Source organism: Chelmon rostratus, chromosome 6 (assembly GCF_017976325.1).
Source record: "Chelmon rostratus isolate fCheRos1 chromosome 6, fCheRos1.pri, whole genome shotgun sequence".
Taxonomy (NCBI): domain Eukaryota; kingdom Metazoa; phylum Chordata; class Actinopteri; order Chaetodontiformes; family Chaetodontidae; genus Chelmon; species Chelmon rostratus.
The window spans coordinates 18311856-18330569 of NC_055663.1; the positions used below are offsets into that span (position 1 = coordinate 18311856).

The window sequence follows — 18714 nt, forward strand, 5'->3', positions numbered from 1 at the left end:
ACTCCTCCTGAAGTTTAGTGTTAGATCATTTCACTACTGATTAACTCCCTAAAGGTTAACACAGTGGTCTCTGCCACAATTGCTGCACACTGAAGAATGTTCCTTTAGGATTGCTGATGTTTTCACCTGTGACCATCACATTAAAGGGATGCTTTGGTTTATTTGAAGTGGGGCTGTATGAAGTACAGTCAGTGTATTACCTACAATAGGTGGTAGTCAGCATGGCCACAGTTTGGGGAAGCAGCAGGAGTACCAGTGTGGGAAGCTGAGCAATGCACTGCTGTAAATGGGGCATGCAGCAAAATGCATTTTAGTCACATAAAAACATATAAAATTAATATAACTTTAGGCAAACGCTTTATTTAGAATGTTTTCACTGCTTTACCTTGCCATCAGACAGCCCGTCTACGACAAGAAACTGAAGCCATTATATTGCTCTCTCCAAGGCCACCATACTCCTTTGACAAAAACAGTCATTTTACCTTTCAGAACACAATAGTTGCCAGTCCACTGCTGCCTTGACCGGTTAGTTAGTTTGTGTTAATGTGTGAACTCGGTAAATCTGAACTGACTCTTTAAAACACAGAAGTCACACAAACAAACTCAATGATCTATGTAGCAATAGACCAGCAACTCCTGTGACCTGCGAGGTAAAATGACTGTTTTTGCCAAAGGAGTCTGGTGGCCTTGGAGAGAGCATAGATGGATGTATTGGCGGCAGTTTGCTGCCAGAAAGGGCTGTCTGGTGGAAAATTTAAAAGCACAGTTAAACTGAGGGTTCTCCAAACTGGGGTCCGGCTGACCACTGTTTACTGTAGATAATACACTGATTATTGATAGCTACATCGTACAACCCCCCAAAACACAAACTGTCTCTTCAAGGTAGCAGTTAGGTGGGCAAGTCAGTGATTACATATGTAAACGAGCAAACAATAGTCTATATTTAGCCACTAGTTGCAGAATATTATGTAAGGCATGTTTTGCATGTCAAGTCTTAGTCTGCAAAACAGCCATCAGACAAATGTACTTAAAGAGAGGAACCTCGTCTGGTACCAGCGACATATTCAAAGACAGAAGAGCACATTCAGGCATGTTTTCAGTCTGTGGGCAAAGTGCAGGGTCAAATTGGGACTTGTTTTGGTTTTAATTTTTGGCTTTAGTAGAGAGTACAGTACAGAGCTGACAGGAAATGAGGGCAGAGAAAGAGATGCAAGAAGGAAGATATGCAACAAAGGTCCCTTGCAAAGAGTGCCCACTGATGTGCTTTTTATGGTGAATTTTTATGGTGAATAAAGTGTATTGCAGAATGAGCAGGGGGATGAATTACTGTATTATGAGAGTTTGATACACTGTGTGATTTCTAGAGACTGACTTGATATTGATCATGATATACAAAGATCGGATACATGCCACAGCAGTGGAGTAATCAGATAAATGCTGCAGCAGTGGAGTAATCAGATACATGCCACTGCAATGGAGTAATCAGATACATGCTGCAGCAGTGGAGTAATCAGATACATGTTGCAGCAGTGGAGTGATCAGATAAATACTGCAGCAGTGGAGTAATCAGACACATGCCGTGGCAGTGGAGTAATCAGATACATGCTGCAGCAGTGGAGTAATCAGATACATGTTGTAGCAGTGGAGTGATCAGATAAATACTGCTGCAGTGGAGTAATCAGATACATGCCGCAGCAGTGGAGTAATCAGATACATAGTGCAGCAGTGGAGTAATCAGATAAATAACGCAACAGTGGAGTAATCAGATACATGCTGCAGCAGTGAGTAATCAGATCCATGCTGGATGCTTGCGGAATGTGCGGTGGCTCCCGCAGGGTTTTGGCTGAGGGCGTTGGGAGTGGATGCGCTGTCATGTGACTTGTGAGAAAGAGGCAGAAACAGAGCAGAGACGCTCGTTTTCTTGCCTGGAAAACCACGGGGACGAGAAGAAAAACAGCGAACATCATGGCTGGAAGAGTGTAACGTTAAACCAACTCGTCGTTACACTTTAACTTCATCACCTTTTGTCACCATTAGACCGCCGCTGCCGCTGCCGCCGCTGTTGTTGTCTACGTCAGCGTCCGCATTCCTCCGCTGACTGATTCAAAACGGCTGAGATTTGTTTGAACCTAGCTAACGTTAGCACAGTTAGCACAATATTTGTTAATTTAACAACAACAACAAAAACAACAGAAGAACGGTGGAGGGGAGCAGCTGACAGATACACAGACAGGGTGGGAGGTTTATCTGCGGTCCTGGACACTGACAGGGTAAGGGCGGACACTGAGGGAAAACCTCTTGGTATCGTATTAAAAAAGTTGTATCGTTCACTGTTAGCTAACGACTACCAGCTAGCTTTAGCTAAAACTCCTGGTTCAAGTTTTTCTGTTTTTTGTTTGCTGCTTTCAGCATGAGCGTTATAACTTGGTGGAAATACGACACAACATTTGATGAAAATTAAATGTTTGGATTAATAATGAAGTAGCAGAGGGTTTAAAGCTGTGCTCCGGGGTCCCTCAAGTGTCTGTAACTTCAGTGATTTCACACAGGTATCATTTAGTTAGCTGTGACTCAGTGAAAAATCTGTATATCAGTATCAATAGAAGTAGAAGTAAATATTGTTTGAAAACTGAGGGAAACTTTTGGATGAAGTTCGGACTGAAATGTCAGAAGAGCCAGATGTTTTGAGCATTTATATTGTTTATCTAATAGATTTTGCATCCTCTTCCTTGACATATACTAAATAATATACACTGAGTTGCCAGTTAATTAGGTATAACTAGCAATAAATCCTACCTTATACAGCAATTAACTTTCTGGGCTGGTGAGCTGATTTTAACTTATTGCAGATGTACCAGTTTTTGTTAAAAGTCTGACTATAAAGGAGGTCGAAAAAACAGTAGAAATACTTGAAGTATAACACAAAGCCACACCCTCACTAAAACTGGACAGTATAAAATTAATGTTGAATTGTTTGTTTAGCAAGGTGCACCTAATAAACAACTGAATCAGTGTTTGTAAAAGATTTTTATGATAATAGTCATATCAGTTGTATCCATATCGCCCAGTCCTACAGGAAAATAATGACTTAATGGTTTCATGCTCCTCATTAGGGTCACTTACTGTGTATGCATTTGTGAATCATCAACATGAAAAACTTTAAAATGGCTTTATTTGTAAGGGACAATGTATAATATTAAACATAAACACAACATGTAGGCGAGAACATTAAATCTTTATGTCCCCTCACTAACAGGACTGATTATACTTCTGCTTGTGTGAAGATTAGTAGATCTGGATCCAGAGCCAGAATCCAGAGTGGAGGGAGGAGGCGAGGCTGTGCCCACCTCAGGCAGAGACCATGGCGACCTCTCCCGGCTTCGAAGCTCCTCGCTGGAGATCAGAGAAAAGGGGTCAGAGATCCTTAGGGAACAGCTGGACGCTGCAAAGAAGGTGTTGTAACCTACTTTATGCTGACACACACAAAGCGTTGCGTGACCTGAAAAAACGTTGACAATGCAACTGGCCTTCCTTGTTAAATGTGGTTGTGACTGTTTCTCCTTCACGTCTCAGGAACTGAAACTGAAGGACAAGGAGTGTGAGCGTCTGTCGCAAGTCAGGAATCAGCTGGAGCAGGAGCTGGAGGAGCTGACTGCCAGTCTGTTTGAGGTAAGCAGTAATCATTGCTCTCTGCTGAGTGCACTGTAATTTTGACACGTGTTTTTGACCCTGATTACGAGTGACGATACACTGTGATTCGTTACGAGTCTTCAAAATCACAATTTGCATTGCAGTGAAAACATTTATTGGCAGCATACTGTAATGTTACAGCTTTTTTACTATATGGAAGCAACAGCTGGAATGGTTTAAATCTGCACACATCAATACTTTATGATTTAAACAACAGATCAATTTATTACATACTCGCTCATACTGACAAGCCCACAGAGAATTATCACCAGACTCTTTAGTTCCCATCAGCTCCACGAAGTGTTTTAGCCTCTGGTAGCTTATTGTTTTGGTTTTCTGGCCCCAGAGCTGCAATTATATTTTTTTATAATTATAAAACTTCAGAAAATACTGAAAAATGTGCATCACAATTTCCCAGATGTCTAATTTTGTCTGATTGTTTAGAACCCAGATATACTCAATTTACGATGAAAATGATTTTATTATAAAAGATATGATATTGACACGCATATATATTAACACACCTTTACCTACATATACTCAGATATGTATAAATTTAAAGTTAACAAAATCTTGTGATGGAGAAGAGCTTATACAAAGACCTAACCTAAAAACTCAAGGCAAGATTAACAGAATGACATAAAATAAAAATAAAGAGGGATAGAAGGGCTATTTAATGAAGTGATATTGTTTATGTTGTCTTTTCAGATTGCTTTGGTGCCCCAAGTATTCGTTTTACTTTTTCAAACAGATTTAGCAGTCATCATTAGTAATAATCAACTGCTGAGCCCCTTTTTAAAGACCACAGATATCTCCAGCTTTGTGTTTTAATCTCATGTTAATGTTTCCATCGTCACAACAGGAAGCTCACAAGATGGTGCGTGAAGCTAACGTCAAGCGAGCAGCAGCAGAGAAACAGCTGAAGGAGGCTCAGGGAAAGGTGTGTGGACTAGTTTGTTGAGGTTTCTTACTTCAGCAGGTGATGATTGATGGTTATTGTGACCCTTTGCCCCATTAACATTCCTTCATAGTTCCTAAGCTATTTCTGAATTGCACTCTAATCAGCCTTTAAAATTAGCTGTTATTTTAAGTATGTTTCTTTTATTCATTTGATGTCAACAATAAAACGGCATAAATAGCACATTTGTCAAAGTTATTGATTTTCCTCCGATCATCAGACTTTCAGCATTGTCAGTTTTTTTTCTCCATTTTTTTTCTGCATCTGGCTTCCAGATTGATGTTCTGCAAGCAGAGGTGACGGCGCTCAAGACTCTGGTGTTAACATCAACGCCTTCTTCACCAAACCGCCAGCTGCATCCACAGCTGCAGTCGGCAGGAACCAGGGGAGCGCACAAACACGTCGGGGGCCACATCCGCAACAAGAGCGCGAGTGGTCCCTTTCCTTCTTCACTTGGAAAACCAGAACCATCCTCTGTTTCCATTCAGCCTGTGGCCAAAGAGGACCGAGAGGTAGCCTGGATGAAGTTTGCATATTTGCCTCTCTTCTCCTTAAAGTGTGCTTGTGCAACTTAAGACTCTGTTTCTACTCCTGGGTCTTGTTTCCAGTCATTCATATCTCATTCCTTGAGCCCAGCTCTCTGCTTTTTCTTTTCTTTCAGTACTAACCTCTCCCTGACTTGTTCTTCTTCCTCTCTGTCTCTGGTGTTTCTTCCCCTCTCAGCCTGCTGTTCCTGCTCTGCTCTCTCTGATACTCTGCCTGGTCCCTGGCCAGTCTCTCAGTGTGACCTTTGACCATTATTGGCAGGAGCGGGGGGAGGGGCTAGGCACTGACGGCAGACAGGTAACTGCATCCCTTTGTCTAGGCCTGAGAAGTCTTTCAGACTTCCACTGGCAGATGGATCTGTTTTGTAAAGTTGTGTCCTTTTATGGGACTGATTGAGCAAGTTTTTTCATGCTTTAAAGCACAAAGTGATAATAATAAACCATCTCTCCTGGGGAAAAGTATTATCCCTTATTCTCTTGTTGTCTCTGTTTTCAGTGTGGCTGTGAGATAAAATAAGATAATCCTTTATTAATCTCACAGTGCTGCAGTGTGACAGCAGCAAGGTAATTGTGTGGTGGTGTAATAGTAAGAAGCATCAGTTAAAAAAGCAAGATATGATAGATAATGAGCAAATAAATAAGAGGGACATGGACCTGATATTTTCAGCAGTCTGTTTCAGTGTTTGAACTTGTCAAGTATTTATTTGTGCTGACAAAATAATGTCAAAGCTCAGCAATATTTATGGCTTCTGCCTGGTTTGGGAAAGACTGGATTCTTCTAACGCGAGATGTTTTTACTGGACTGTAGCACTGTACTGGACTGTTTTCCTTGTCATTATTGATCATGGCTGATGAGTCTTTGGATTTTGGATTGTTTATTGGGCAGAATGAACCCTGGTTACTGAAACCTAGTGGCTAGCTGTCACTCAGAGCAGCCATGTCCATAAGTATGCATAACTATATGAGTGAGTTATAACCGGGAACAGGGAAATTAGGTATAGATACAGTTTGTAACGAGCTGTGAACATCTGGAGCCTGTTTTAAGTGGTCATGTAGCTTTTGGCGTTTCAATGTTGGCGTCAATTTTTAGAGGTAGCCGCTTCAATGTGTTAACATTGTCATTGTGAGCATGGTAGGACGCTAATGTTAGCGTTCAGCTCAAAGCACTGCTGTGCCTCAGTGCAGCCTCACAGTGAGGCGGTAGACCCTTAGTCTTGTTTTGCAATTACACCAATGTCATTTCAAGTCATGTTTTCTGATGTCTTAGTTGTTTTTAATGTACGTATGTAGTGGTGAATCCAGAGACCATCTGGATATTCAAGTGTTTAAATAACTATCTTTTTGTCAGATGATGTGTGTAGGTTTAAGACTTTTCAGATGTTAAACATAGTTAAAGTCTATCATTCTCAAGCTAAAAAGTAAAAACCAAATCTTTACCAGATGATTTTGCATTACATTATATTGATTGGGTCTGTTCAGCCAGTTCTGCTGTCTCTGTCTGTCTCTATTTCGAAAATGTGAATTTTTAATCTCGTCACCTCCAAGCTTCTGTAATTTAACAGAGGGTTCTGAAAATTCAGGGGTAGTAGCTATAGCTGCATCCAGTTGACACATCAGATAGGCACTTTAATAAGTCAGTGTCATGGTCTGTTTTGTCTCTGCAGGTGGACTCCGTTCTGTATGCAGAGTTTTTGATGTGGAAAGAAAATCCAAGTCTGGAGCGCTCATCTGCCTTCCTGAGTCGCATCTACAGAGAAGACATCGGACCCTGCCTCTCCTTCACGAGATCCGAGGTCAGAATCTCTCTCTGCTTCTTTGCATTAACACTGCACCACGGCATATGTCCTGTTTCAGCGTTTGAGGTTATGTTAATATTATTGATCATTCTTTTCCACAGCTGTCGCAGCTGGTGCAGAGTGCAGTGGAAAACAACTCTTTGACTATCGAACCTGTGGCCATGTCAGCGCTGCCGATGGTTAAAGCCTCAGCTGTAGAGTGTGGTGGCCCTAAGTGAGTTATCATGTTTGCATATCAGCTGTCATCCTGACTTCTCTTTCCCCATTCACTGCTAAACAATGGCTAAGTCAACACTGAAAATCCACTCTTATTTGGTTTTGGTTTCTTCTCTCATGCTGAATGATAGCTGGAGGTTTTTCACTGTCTTACCACAGAGGAGGTGAATCAAAAGGGCACATTTCTAATCACTGTCTGATTAAAAAATCTTTTTCTTCCAGTGGCATTAGGGCAGCAATAGAGACGTAAGTCCTCTCAGGAACCAATCACCCGTTCAGCATATCACTAACACAAATAACTGTAGCATGAAATCAAGTCTGCCTATCGAGATGTCTGAAAATCTGTAAATTAATCATCTGCATGTGTCTGGGTGTATGTTAATGAAACCTTGAACCTTTTCGTCCTCCTGTGACTAACTGTGTCTAATTGTGCACTGCTCTTCTGTGTGTTCTCACTTGTGCAGTCCTTGTTTGAAGTTAGGATACCTAGGTTTCATTGATAATACCTGATGGGATGTAACTGATCATTCTCTGTTTGTATGTAGAAAATGTGCCTTAAGCGGCATGTCGCGGCTCTGCCGACATCGAATTAAACTTGGCGACAAGGGGAGCTACTATTACATCTCTCCTTCCAGCAGAGCACGGGTAACTATAACTTTATTTCTGTCATCTTCACTGGATACCCTGCTCTTAGTACTGTTAACTGTTCCTACGTGTGATCTTATTTCACCTTTCTAGATCACGGCTGTATGCAATTTTTTTACTTATATCCGCTACATCCAGCAGGGCCTGGTGAGACACGATGGTAAGTTAACACTAACTTGTGTTTGTATTTGAAATATTATGGAAGTTTTTGTGGCATTTTTCTTCATTTTGAGTCTGTTAGCTTCTTATGCTTCTTGTTTTGCCGACAAGTGTTTCATTCAGGTAGCTGACATGTCGTATCTTTTGTTGTCTTTGTCTCATTGTCCAGCGGAGCAGATGTTCTGGGAGGTGATGCGTCTCCGCAGAGAGATGACTGTGGCTAAGTTGGGTTTCTACCTCACTGACCAGGGTTAGAGCAGCTGAAGGCTCACTGAAACATCAGAGAGGACAGCATCCCAGGACCTGGATTACTCAAGTCCAAGTCAGGGTTAAACTGTGGTAACAAAGAGGTCTTGAATCAGTTTAGTAGCAGAGGTTGTACGGCATTTTAGTGCTGCAGCAGAGGTCAATCAACAAGGGAAGCAGAAACTGTTCATATGCCACTTTTATGCAAAAAAACAAAGAATTAAACCAGCACAGCCAGAAAGAAGTAAAAGTAACATGCTGTACTGCAGGCCTCCAGTAATTCTCTTCATTGGTGAGAAGAATTGTTTCTGTTTCTGAACCTCCCCGGAGGAGTTCACACAACTGCTCGCGTTATTACAGTAGATTTTATGTGTCATCGTTCAGGCGTTAGCCTGATGAAAAGATGAGCTCAACGCAGGATGCAAGCAGTCTAGAGAGTTTAGTTGGTCTCTTACCTCAAGTATTACATACGTATATAACTATGTAATGTAATAGTTCTATTGTGAGATTGACAATATTCATGTAGTTTCACCAAAACAATTCTTTGAATTGTCTTCTTCTTTTTTTTTTGCATAACTATAATGCTCACATTGTTACTTTCAGATATTGGCTCAAATACGCAGCCAAAACCTTTTGTCTCAGCAGTTGATGCACTCCTGCACTACCTGTTCTAGATGCCTCATATAAAAACACAAAGGAAACAGCTTCATGTTAGCCTGGCCCGTACATCATAACCATATATTATATTCATGAATTAGTTATGACACATCCACGTCAACGTAGTGACAGTTTTACAGTATAGTCAGAAAACGAACAAGCTTTAATAAAGTGATTGCAATATGCACAACTGTAGTTTTGCACATCTGCAATGAACAGTATGTACATACAGTAAAAGCCATAAATGACCTTGCATGAATGCAGTACATAGCCATATTATGCAATGTATATGGGTTGTACCTCATAGTATAGATTTATTCTTAGTAACAGACAGTTTTTACAGAAAGTGGTCTCTTGAAGGTAAAAATGAAGAATATTTTGTCAGAAAGTGCAATAACTGCTTCTTAGCCTTATTTAGGGCTTTGAGGTTCCTAACCTCAGTGTACTGATAAATAATGTGTCTTCCAGTATCAACACTCCATTAAAGACGAGGCATTGTAGCCTGACTCCATCACCTTTGTACTGCCTGTGTTTTATAAATCTTGTTTGAACAAAATCTGATAGCAGGTAAATGCATTAGTTGGTTTGACTGTTTCATCAGTTTTTGTGGCCTTTTGTAAAGTTTAGACTGAAATTTGGGAACAATGACTCATCACTGTAATTCATTCTAACCTAGTACAACCAGATGGCACAAAGACCTATTTCTGTCAGGGCACAACACTGATTTGGCTTTAGATTAAGATCATTGCTAGGAACCGCCTGGCTCCCTGATACAAAACTCTCCAAAACACACACACAGACGCCTAATTGGCTTGTAAGCAGGAACCAGGCACAGGGATACTGAGACCATATCCTGCTCAGAGGGGCTTGACAATGTGTTTTTGGAGCAGACATTCCAGTAAGATTTTAGTTTCCGGATTGAAAGCAATTTTGTAAGCTTGTTGTTCTGTTTTCATGGCCTCATCACACAGAGTACCACCTTAATAATAGACCTTAATAAACAGTTTGACTTGTAGTTAATAGGTGAGCAGCGTCAGACTGGTCAGTAACATAACGTGTAATCAGAGGACAAAACATGCAATCACATGAACAGGTCAACAACAGGGATACCTATTAAAGTAAAAAAAATAATAATAATTTGTCCAGCCGTAGTGTGTTTATGGCTATTATAAATTAACAAGACAAAATATTTACTACAGAAAGTTAAAAACAGGCTCACAAAGCCCACAGATGATATTGAAGACAGTAAAATAATGTTTATATAAAATAGGAAGGAGGAATGTTAGAACAAAAACTGACCAAACTACTAACTTAACTTTTCCCTTGGCAACATCCAGCATTGACCAACTCTTCTTTCTTGGGGAAATATCTGCAAAGGAGAAATTCAGCTATTCATATTTCACTTTTAAACTGCTGTTTCAGGGCTGAATGAAGACTTTCTAGAACGTTTATTTTACCTGTCAGCTTGCATATAAACATATTACTGCATATTGCAGTATATTTATGAATGTATATGCAAGTGTGTTATGATTTGGGCCACCTACAGAATTTATAGGCACTCTAGTTAACAGTCCTGCAGCATTTGTATTTAACAGCTAAATCTGAACCCAGATTGTGCCCATTAAATGGAAATAGTCTATCTTCAGTGGCTTACCTGCGATAACAAAACATGAGCAGCAGCAGCGCGGCCACACCGCCGATCACTACTATCACCGCAGTGACAACAGAGACGACAGACAGCGAGGAGGGTTCTGGATCAGTGCACACAAACATAAAGGAACAGAAGTGAGCGATGTTTACAGGCTGCACATGTTTAAATATCTCAGCAACCTAAGCGAGGAAACAATCGTCTGTGTAGTAATTTAAAAGTTATGTGTTTGTTAAGTGTTTGAGAGAAGTGGGCAGCAGACGTCATCAAAGGATCTGAACCAACCTGAGCAAATAAAGGAACCTGGTATATTGAGGCACTCCAGGTTTTGTGGGCAGGGAGACATGTGTTCCTCACACTCATTCATATCTGCAACAAATCAATGAGACGTGCATGTTGTATTGGCTCTTCACAGTGACTGCGCATCTTTCAGTGAAATCTTATGACATGAAGAGATTGTAGTACTGCGATACAAAAGAGTTGACTGAACTGATGATAACTAGTAACAGTTGTAGCTTTTGATTGCACCACATGATCTTCCTCAGCACATGGGAGTTTTCCCACTTTATATCTCAAGTTTCAAAAGTGTGGACAAGCAGTCCTTAAAGTTTGATTCAGATCACGTGATTCGCTCGAAAACTCCAGGGCAGCTAATGACTGGACCTTCTTGGTAGGAAGAATTTCGTCACCAGGATCTACTTTACGCTTCGCACCTTGACATGTTGGGGGGGCAGGGCTCCACTGCTGGCTGTTTGGATCACATCTGACAGATGACGACCCCAGCAGCTTGAAGCCAGAGTGACACTGGTACAGAATCACAGAGTCGCAGAGCAGCGAGTAGCCAGATTGAATCCTGGGTATCGGACCACAGCTGGGATCTGGAAGAGAGATCAGGCAGGGAGACGTGAAAACAACAAACCTGATAATCACACAGTCTTCTGTCCCACGTCCTCACCTGCGTCTGACTCTTTCCACGGGCTGAGGTCCAGATGGGAGATGAGAGGGTGTGAACAGGCCAACATGTCCTCTGGCCTCTCGGTGCGAGAGAACGGGTCAGCGGGGACGTGAGTGATGTGGCTGTTGTCGCAGATGATGCGGGACAGAGAGACGGAGTGGAGGTGTCTCCTCTGGGCTCTGGTGAAGACACTTTCCCTCTGCCACCAAAACCTTGTGGGACAAAGACAGAGTTAGATGTCTCTTCTTGCGTCATAACAGTCAGAATTTTACATCAGGATTTAGTCTTACCTGTCCCCATCTCTCAGCGCTCTGAACTGTCTCGCCAGCAGGCAGGACAAGAGCGGTCCAACTCGACCTCCGGGCAGAGCGGGCTCAGAGATGGCCCCCACCCACACGTCGATGTTGTGTGGTGTCCCGTACAGGAGCTGGAATTTGTGAGCCAAAGTGAAGTTACTCAGGATTTCAGCCAGCTCTGCTGTGGTGTTGGGAACAGGAAGGCTGCAGGACCTTCTCCACGAGCCGTATCCTGAGGAGGGGAGATGGGACAGATGGCGAGAGTTTAAAGGTTTCAATTAACTGGAACAAAGACTGCCTCTATCAAACATTCGAATAGATTCAAACACTTCAGTGAAATAGAACATTAACCTCTGGGGCAAAATGCTGCCTACCCATGGTGCACCCAGTCAGTGTTTTGCCTTGTTTTGCCTGATTATGCCTCTTCAGGACTGTGGGCAGGCACAAAGTGTGCATGATTGGTGTCCTCCTAATTCTACCCTTGTGTTGGCAGAATAAACTGGACCATTTGGATTACTCCACCACAAGCCGTGTGATATATGTGTTCATCGGTACATGTAGTATTTTGTGTACGTGGAGCTGTCTCTTCATGTCATCATAAGCGGCATGAAATTAAGTGGAAACCACACCCAACCGGCTCGACGTGGCGTTGTGCCAGTTGGGTGCTGGAGCGCAACCATTGTTACACTGAGTTTGATGACTTCAGTTCCCAGCAGAGCTCCACACCCTGCTTCAACCTGAGCAAGCCTGAATGACTGAAAACATCTATGTGGGTGTGCAGGGCCTTTATTAAGGGAGGCTTTTGTTTAGGTCGTCATCTATTAACTCAATTAAAACCCTTAATTATGACTTTTTATGACACATTTCTGTGTTAGGTGAGCCTTTATTTCTATTCATTTCTAGTCTCCTGTTAACTATAAATCAGTTCACTACCAACAACTTTTGTCTCAACTGACAAGTTATGTTTATTTAAACTACTGCTAGTCTAGTAGTCACCTGGGATGCTAATTAACACACATTCCTACATCTCGAACTGGTTCATGAATCAACAGGCTTTCTTCACAGTGGATACTCAAAAGCACAAGTGTAACTAGCTGCATTAATGATGGCTGCATTCCTTTGGTGTTTGCGATCCGGAGGGCTGGCAGTGTTGACTTACTATGTCCCGTTTCAAACAAATACATACAGCATGCACAGAGGACAGACAGCACACTGTCTCCTGTACCGTTTAATACTAACAGGAAATGATGCATGTGGCATTGGACGACGCACCTCTGGAATGTCCTTTCCTGTGTACATTGCATGCTGGGACAACAATGTGCATCACCAGCACAAATCAAGCAGATTTAGTGCAGTCATACTGATTTTTTGAGTATACTTAATTGTCTCACACTGCAGACTCAAAACAGGCTTATTATAATTGTGGAATTGCAACTCAACAACTGGAATGGTTTACTGGGACATGGAGCCATTATTGTTATTAGGTTCATCTACACCTTGTCAAAATATTTGCTGAGAAAAAGGCCCAATTATTTTCTGTCCTGTAACACTTATTAACCAAGTTTGTTCTCTTACATTGTTAAAGTTAAATTTAACCGTAACCCTATTTTCAAGGTTAGGAGGCCCTGAGAGGGAAGTGTGAAGAAAAAATGGTGGTGATCCATTCTCTAAGTCTGATCTAAATAGTTTTCTGTCTTGAGTTTATTACTGAAGTACATGTGAAAAAAAAAGTTTTGCCAGGTGATTTTTATTTGATTTTAATTGTTTTGTCTGGATCATTTTTCCAAGTGTTTGTTGTTGTACTACTCATTCTGGCCAAAAGAGGCTGAAGTGTGCACCACACGTGAAAGAAGGAAGCTTTCTGCTGGAAACTTCTCCCATGTGTGCCGCACACTTCAGCCTCCTGTGGCTAAAACAAGCAGTACAACAACCAACACATAAAAAAGATCCTGACAAAAAAACAAACAAAAAAAAACCTCCACCTGGCAAATTTTTTTCTTCTTCTGCTTTCACAGATGGGAAAAAATTGACTCAGAAAAATGATCCTGACAAAACTTTTTTTTTTCACAATTAAAAAAATATGGTGTTTGGAAAGATTATCCAGGCAGTTTTTCACCTGTTCTGAACTCATAGACCAGACTTAGAAACAGATCACCTCAATGTTTTTCCTCATTTGCTCTCTGGGCTTCCGTACATTTCTGTCAAGTGTGAATGTCAAGCACCAATGTCAGCAGACGACTTTCAGTATAAAGTGATACCTGGCAGGCCGTGATCCCGGCCCCTCTGGAGGTTAAGGGCCCCGAGGTCTAGAGGCATCCCTCCCTGTGCCTGAAACAGCCTCTCTGTCAGCTCCTCCACCATCATCTGACCTGGAGTCTGCAGCTTGGCCGGAGACAGCAGCAGACCACGCAGCACAGGGTCTATACCACCTGACCCACCAGGAGAGAGAGACAGAAACAGAGAACATAAGTAAACTGCACGTCACTTCAGTTAATGCTTGACATCGTTCTTTACCTTCCTGCACGACCCTCCAGGAGGCGAACAGTGAATGATGCAGAGGCAGCGGGGGATGCTGGGAGTCAGTGGTGTATCCTGGTCCCAGTCTGGCCACCACCGGCTGCACGGTGACGTGAGCAAAGCGAAACGCAGCGGCTGCAAAGACGTTAGCGATGCTTGGATCCACCTCGGGATCGTAGCCCGTGTAGGGAGGCATGAGACGAGACATGGCGCCCTCACCGAGGACCCGTGGCAGGTAGTGCTCCCATGTTAGGATCTGGAAAGGTAACAGAAGCAGGTCTGAGTGCTGGGAACGTTCACATAGGTAGAGCTGAATGCATGTCCGGCTGCAGCTGCTAGTGATACCTGATGGATGGCTCCTATGATCTTGCGGGCCTCCTGATAAAGGGTGTCAGGGCTCCAGTGAGGGTTGAGCAGGTGCAGCTCTTTAACCAGCCGGTTGTGCTCTCTCAGAAACAGCGTGTGCAGCGCGATCATTCCCAGATGCTCATTAGCTCTGGAATCACCTGTGAAACATTAATCATGAACAACGGAGGCCTGCAGAGATCAGACATCTCACTGCATGTGCTTGCTCACCAGCTTGAAAGCAGGACGTGGTGTTCCCCTGGCGCTCGGATCTGTCCGATGCCCCCGAGCCGGTGGTGTTTCGAGGGCCGCAGGGGTCCAGGTGAGCCTGCAGACGCGGCAGGAATGGCATGTAGGCCAGCTCCCGGTCTGAGTGCTGGGAGTTGAGGGCCATGGAGCCCAGAGGAGAGGAGAGGTTTCTCAGAGCCAGGGCCAGACTGGTGGAGCTGCCGTACACCATGCTGGCGTCTACAAAGGAGGTGATGGCGTTGAGCTGCTCTCGGTGGCGATGAGACAAGACTTCAGCAACACAGCTGGGAGCAGAGCGGAAGAAAGGCATGCAGCTCTGGATGCCACTGCGAGGATCTGACAGAGGGATCTGAGAAGAGAGGCTTGATTTTTTGATTGTTGATGATAATGAGAAAACGAATGTTGTCTTTTAACTAGTCATATCTTTTTTTCATAATAATATAGTAACATAGATACATTATTGTCTAAGTTAAGTGGGAGACAGAGAGACAAAGCACACTGAGAAGCAGCTGACGGTAAAATGCACCTGTATGGGGAAGCAGGGCGTGTCCCGGCTGCAGGTGTGGGTGCAGTCAGCTCCTGTCCTGAAGGCGGCTGTACTGGGGCTCTGAGGCGTCAGCACCACGTCGTGGTCTATCCACTGACCCCACTCCACCAGCAGGTGGGACAGAGTGGAGTCCAGAGAGATGTTGTCATTGTGAGTGAAGAGCACCTCCTGAGACACCAGCCGCACCTGGATAACAAACGAAGCGTTGGAGCGACAGCAGCTGACAGGACAGAGGATGACTGAGTGCTGCAGGACTCTTACTGGAGGCAGGCTGGCGTTATGGTATGTGTGCTCTGGGTCCCAGCCTCTGGGCGTCCCCCACATGTCCTCGTACTCTGGAGGCAGCCAGCGGGAATACGGGATGTTTGCAGCCCCCCATCTGGGATGCTGTCTAAACAGAACACAGCAGACACGCCGTATTAAAAAAACAACAACATCAAAATGTGTTCGAGACAGCACTGCTCATGTTACTACATGTAGGCACTGACCTGTTGTTGCACTCTCCTGTGATGGACCTGTAGCGCTCGGACAGACAGTCGGAGTCACAGCTGGGTCTCTGCAGCTCAGCAGAGCAGCCCGTCACCTGCAGCAGATTCTCCACATCTCCATCACTCAGCAGCTCTTTGGGAACAAACACATAACACAGCATACAAATAGTAACTTCCATGTTCATGCGGAAAACGACCAGCTGGCTTTAACTTGCTTTCAGCGGTTGCCTTGTGTCAGAAAACTGAACCTATTTGTAATAACATGCCAAAAACATTGGTCTTGTACCTAGGGCTTGATTCTGGAACCTCCGGTGGGCTCTGTGGGTCTCGATACCCACTGAATACTTACTGAATAGTTTTCTGACACAATGCCCACAGTGTGAAATACAGTAAGTACAACGAAAAATAATGAAAATCTTCACTACAGACAAAGAAAGTCAGAGGAAAATATTATATGAATTATTCAAAAGGCTTTTGTCTTTTTTTAGATAGATTCTGAAGGAAAAGTGATGCATGATGTTAAAAGAAGGATCCATCTTTGTTTTAAGCCAAGACCTGGAGAATCGGTGATTGATCGGTGGATCTGGAAACATGTTTGATGCGTTGTATGACAATAAATTATGAGACAGAATCAAATGACAAAGAAAGTGATTAAAACAGCCTGAAATATGAGAGCCAATGCAAGGAGGGCCTGGCATGTGGGATAATCAGAATGCTTGGAATTAGCTGGAAAAACTATTTTCCACACAGGTGCAGAAACATCTGTATGAGTTGTGTTGTGCTGCTGTTCAGTACCATGATGGTTGGGCTGCACCATTGTGTGAGTGTAGACCATCTCTCTGATCAGCTCCACTGTGTTGTCCAGCAGTTCCGCAGCCCAGATCTGAGTCCTGGTTCTTGCTTCAGTCTGTTTAAACTGAGCCAGCAGGTCACTGGGTCTCAGGGCGCCTTCAGACAGAGACTTCTTCACCCTGGAAACATCAATAGCTTTGTTTTTTTAGTGTCAAGACACTGCGTTATACAGGCAGGTAGTGCCACAGTCATTTTTACCTTTCGCTTGTGCGGGCGTAAGCAGCATCGGTGAGCTCAATGGCCCTCTGAAGAGCCTCCTTCACAAACACAGATCCCACATACACAGTTCCTGGAACTACTGCAAAGGAGATCCAGTAAGAAAGGTGCCTCAGTACCCAGTCTCAACAGTTAATAATCAACCAGAAATCCTACCTGAGGTGTTGTCAAATTCTCTGTTCAGTGAAGCGTGCTCGGGGAAGGAGAGCAGGACAAGAGCCAGTCCAAGAAGAGGGACGGACACCTGAAACCAGAACACACCTCACTGAGCATCTCAAGAAACGCGGAACTTTATTCTATCTGATAAATTAAAAAGAAACAAGAAGGAAAAACAGAAACTCACCGTGAGTGCTGAGTCCATCTGGAAGGTTAAAACTGTTCAGCCGGTGCAGAAAGGATTCATTTCAGGTTTAAAAACCAATCACGCTCTTAGCATCTTACCGCCGCACTGACCGTGACTCATCTCGAGAGCCAGTCCGTATGTGTGTGTGTGTGCGTTTGTGTGTTCAGCTCAGCGCGTCAAGGTTGCCATTTATGCACTGGCAGCAGGGCCAACAGGTATGTGCAGAATCCCCTTATCTGTCCTCCTGGTGACAGGAACGCAACTTCAAACACTGGACTCACTGCCTCGACCGAAGAAGCTTTCAAATCAAATTCACTTCTGTCCTCTAATGAAAGCCCTCTGTCATATTTGGATCATTTCAATTAAACCAAGCAATTCTACTCATCACTGGAGAAAATAGAGAACGTGCTTCTTTGTAGCAGTGAACAAATACAGGCAGCTGATATACCGAATGTCCAAGCAACTTTAGCAGCAGTTTGAAAGGACTGATTTATTATGATTAAAGCAGCCAGATGGGATTTCACAATGACATGCAAAGATTTTTTCTACAGTGTCTCTGGATCTTTGCCACATGCCACTACCTTCAATCTGATCGTCCCTGTGCCAGTGACTCACACAGGTGGGTGAGCTGGAAGATGAGGATTCTGGGAAATGATGAAGAACGAGGAATGAGTATGACAATAAGACAGCATTAAAGATCAGACAGGAAGGTCTCAGTTATAGAGCCCGGTTGTGTCCAGTATAAGCCGTTAAAACTTCCCTCTGCCCGCTTCTTCCCTTTGATGCTCCAGGTGTGTGATACCATCGAATGAGTCATCAGTCCCATTTCATTACGTTGTTATTAATATTATCTCCGTTGTCCCACATTACCCATCATCTACTGTGGGAGCTGCTGATGGGCGACATCTGAATTGTAGAAATCTTTTGTTCTCAAAACACAAGAAAATACTTTACATACAGTCAGACAATGAGTCAGTTCGCCGGCTGTTCCCACTTATCCGTAACAGTCTCTAGTTACGTGGATTCATTTAGGTGGTTGTTTTAGTTCAGCCTTTATCTTAAAACCTCAACAAATAAACCAAAACTATGCACATTGCTGGATACTAGGATTAAGTTGGATTTTGTTTTGCAATTTGAATAAAATACCTTTTAAATGAAAGAAATAAGATTGAAACTATGACTTCTTTATAAGGTTTTGGTGTGCAGGAATAACCAAAAGCTCATTAATTACTTAACTAAGCTGCAGGTTGGATTAGAGCCTCTCTTATCTTTGTCTTTTCTCATGTGAACTTTTGTCCAAACACATGCAAGAGTTAAAAAAAAAAAAATACACATTTATCCAGCTT

At 43.1% G+C, this 18714-nt stretch overlaps 2 protein-coding genes across 3 annotated transcripts; one reads left to right on the plus strand and one right to left on the minus strand.

Annotated features, from left to right (window-relative positions):
* The first annotated feature begins 3288 nt into the window (after positions 1–3288).
* rab3il1 (RAB3A interacting protein (rabin3)-like 1) lies at positions 3289–9442 on the plus strand. Its single transcript, XM_041938408.1, has 9 exons — positions 3289–3453; positions 3574–3669; positions 4553–4630; positions 4924–5160; positions 6858–6986; positions 7091–7203; positions 7751–7850; positions 7944–8010; positions 8179–9442. The coding sequence occupies exons 3-9, from the start codon at positions 4565–4567 to the stop codon at positions 8262–8264; spliced, it is 798 nt and encodes a 265-aa protein (XP_041794342.1). The 5' UTR covers positions 3289–3453; positions 3574–3669; positions 4553–4564; the 3' UTR covers positions 8265–9442.
* On the minus strand, positions 8846–17499 carry epx (eosinophil peroxidase). 2 transcript variants are annotated; one of them, XM_041938373.1, is made up of 17 exons: positions 17369–17499; positions 17182–17269; positions 17008–17104; positions 16753–16928; positions 15958–16090; positions 15731–15860; positions 15449–15655; positions 14905–15271; positions 14674–14834; positions 14326–14584; positions 14070–14240; positions 11806–12043; positions 11516–11727; positions 11274–11438; positions 10846–10929; positions 10567–10663; positions 8846–10281 (listed from the first exon to the last, which is right to left on the minus strand). In XM_041938373.1, the coding sequence occupies exons 1-17, from the start codon at positions 17384–17386 to the stop codon at positions 10224–10226; spliced, it is 2661 nt and encodes an 886-aa protein (XP_041794307.1). In that variant the 5' UTR covers positions 17387–17499; the 3' UTR covers positions 8846–10223. The 2 variants fall into 2 exon arrangements, with proteins under 2 accessions (XP_041794307.1, XP_041794306.1); XM_041938372.1 differs by having other exon boundaries at positions 17008–17107.
* Between the last annotated feature and the right edge of the window lie 1215 nt (positions 17500–18714).

Excerpts from the sequence above, each read along its gene's own strand:
- rab3il1 (XM_041938408.1), top strand. The coding sequence starts at position 4,565 with ATGGTGCGTGAAGCTAACGTCAAGCGAGCAGCAGCAGAGAAACAGCTG. Across the intron at positions 6,987-7,090 it reads TCTCCTTCACGAGATCCGAG|CTGTCGCAGCTGGTGCAGAG; the intron begins GTCAGAATCTCT and ends TCTTTTCCACAG. Across the intron at positions 7,851-7,943 it reads CTCCTTCCAGCAGAGCACGG|ATCACGGCTGTATGCAATTT; the intron begins GTAACTATAACT and ends TCACCTTTCTAG.
- epx (XM_041938372.1), bottom strand. Across the intron at positions 14,585-14,673 it reads TCATAGGAGCCATCCATCAG|ATCCTAACATGGGAGCACTA; the intron begins GTATCACTAGCA and ends TTACCTTTCCAG. Across the intron at positions 14,241-14,325 it reads CTGGAGGGTCGTGCAGGAAG|GTGGTATAGACCCTGTGCTG; the intron begins GTAAAGAACGAT and ends CTGGTGGGTCAG.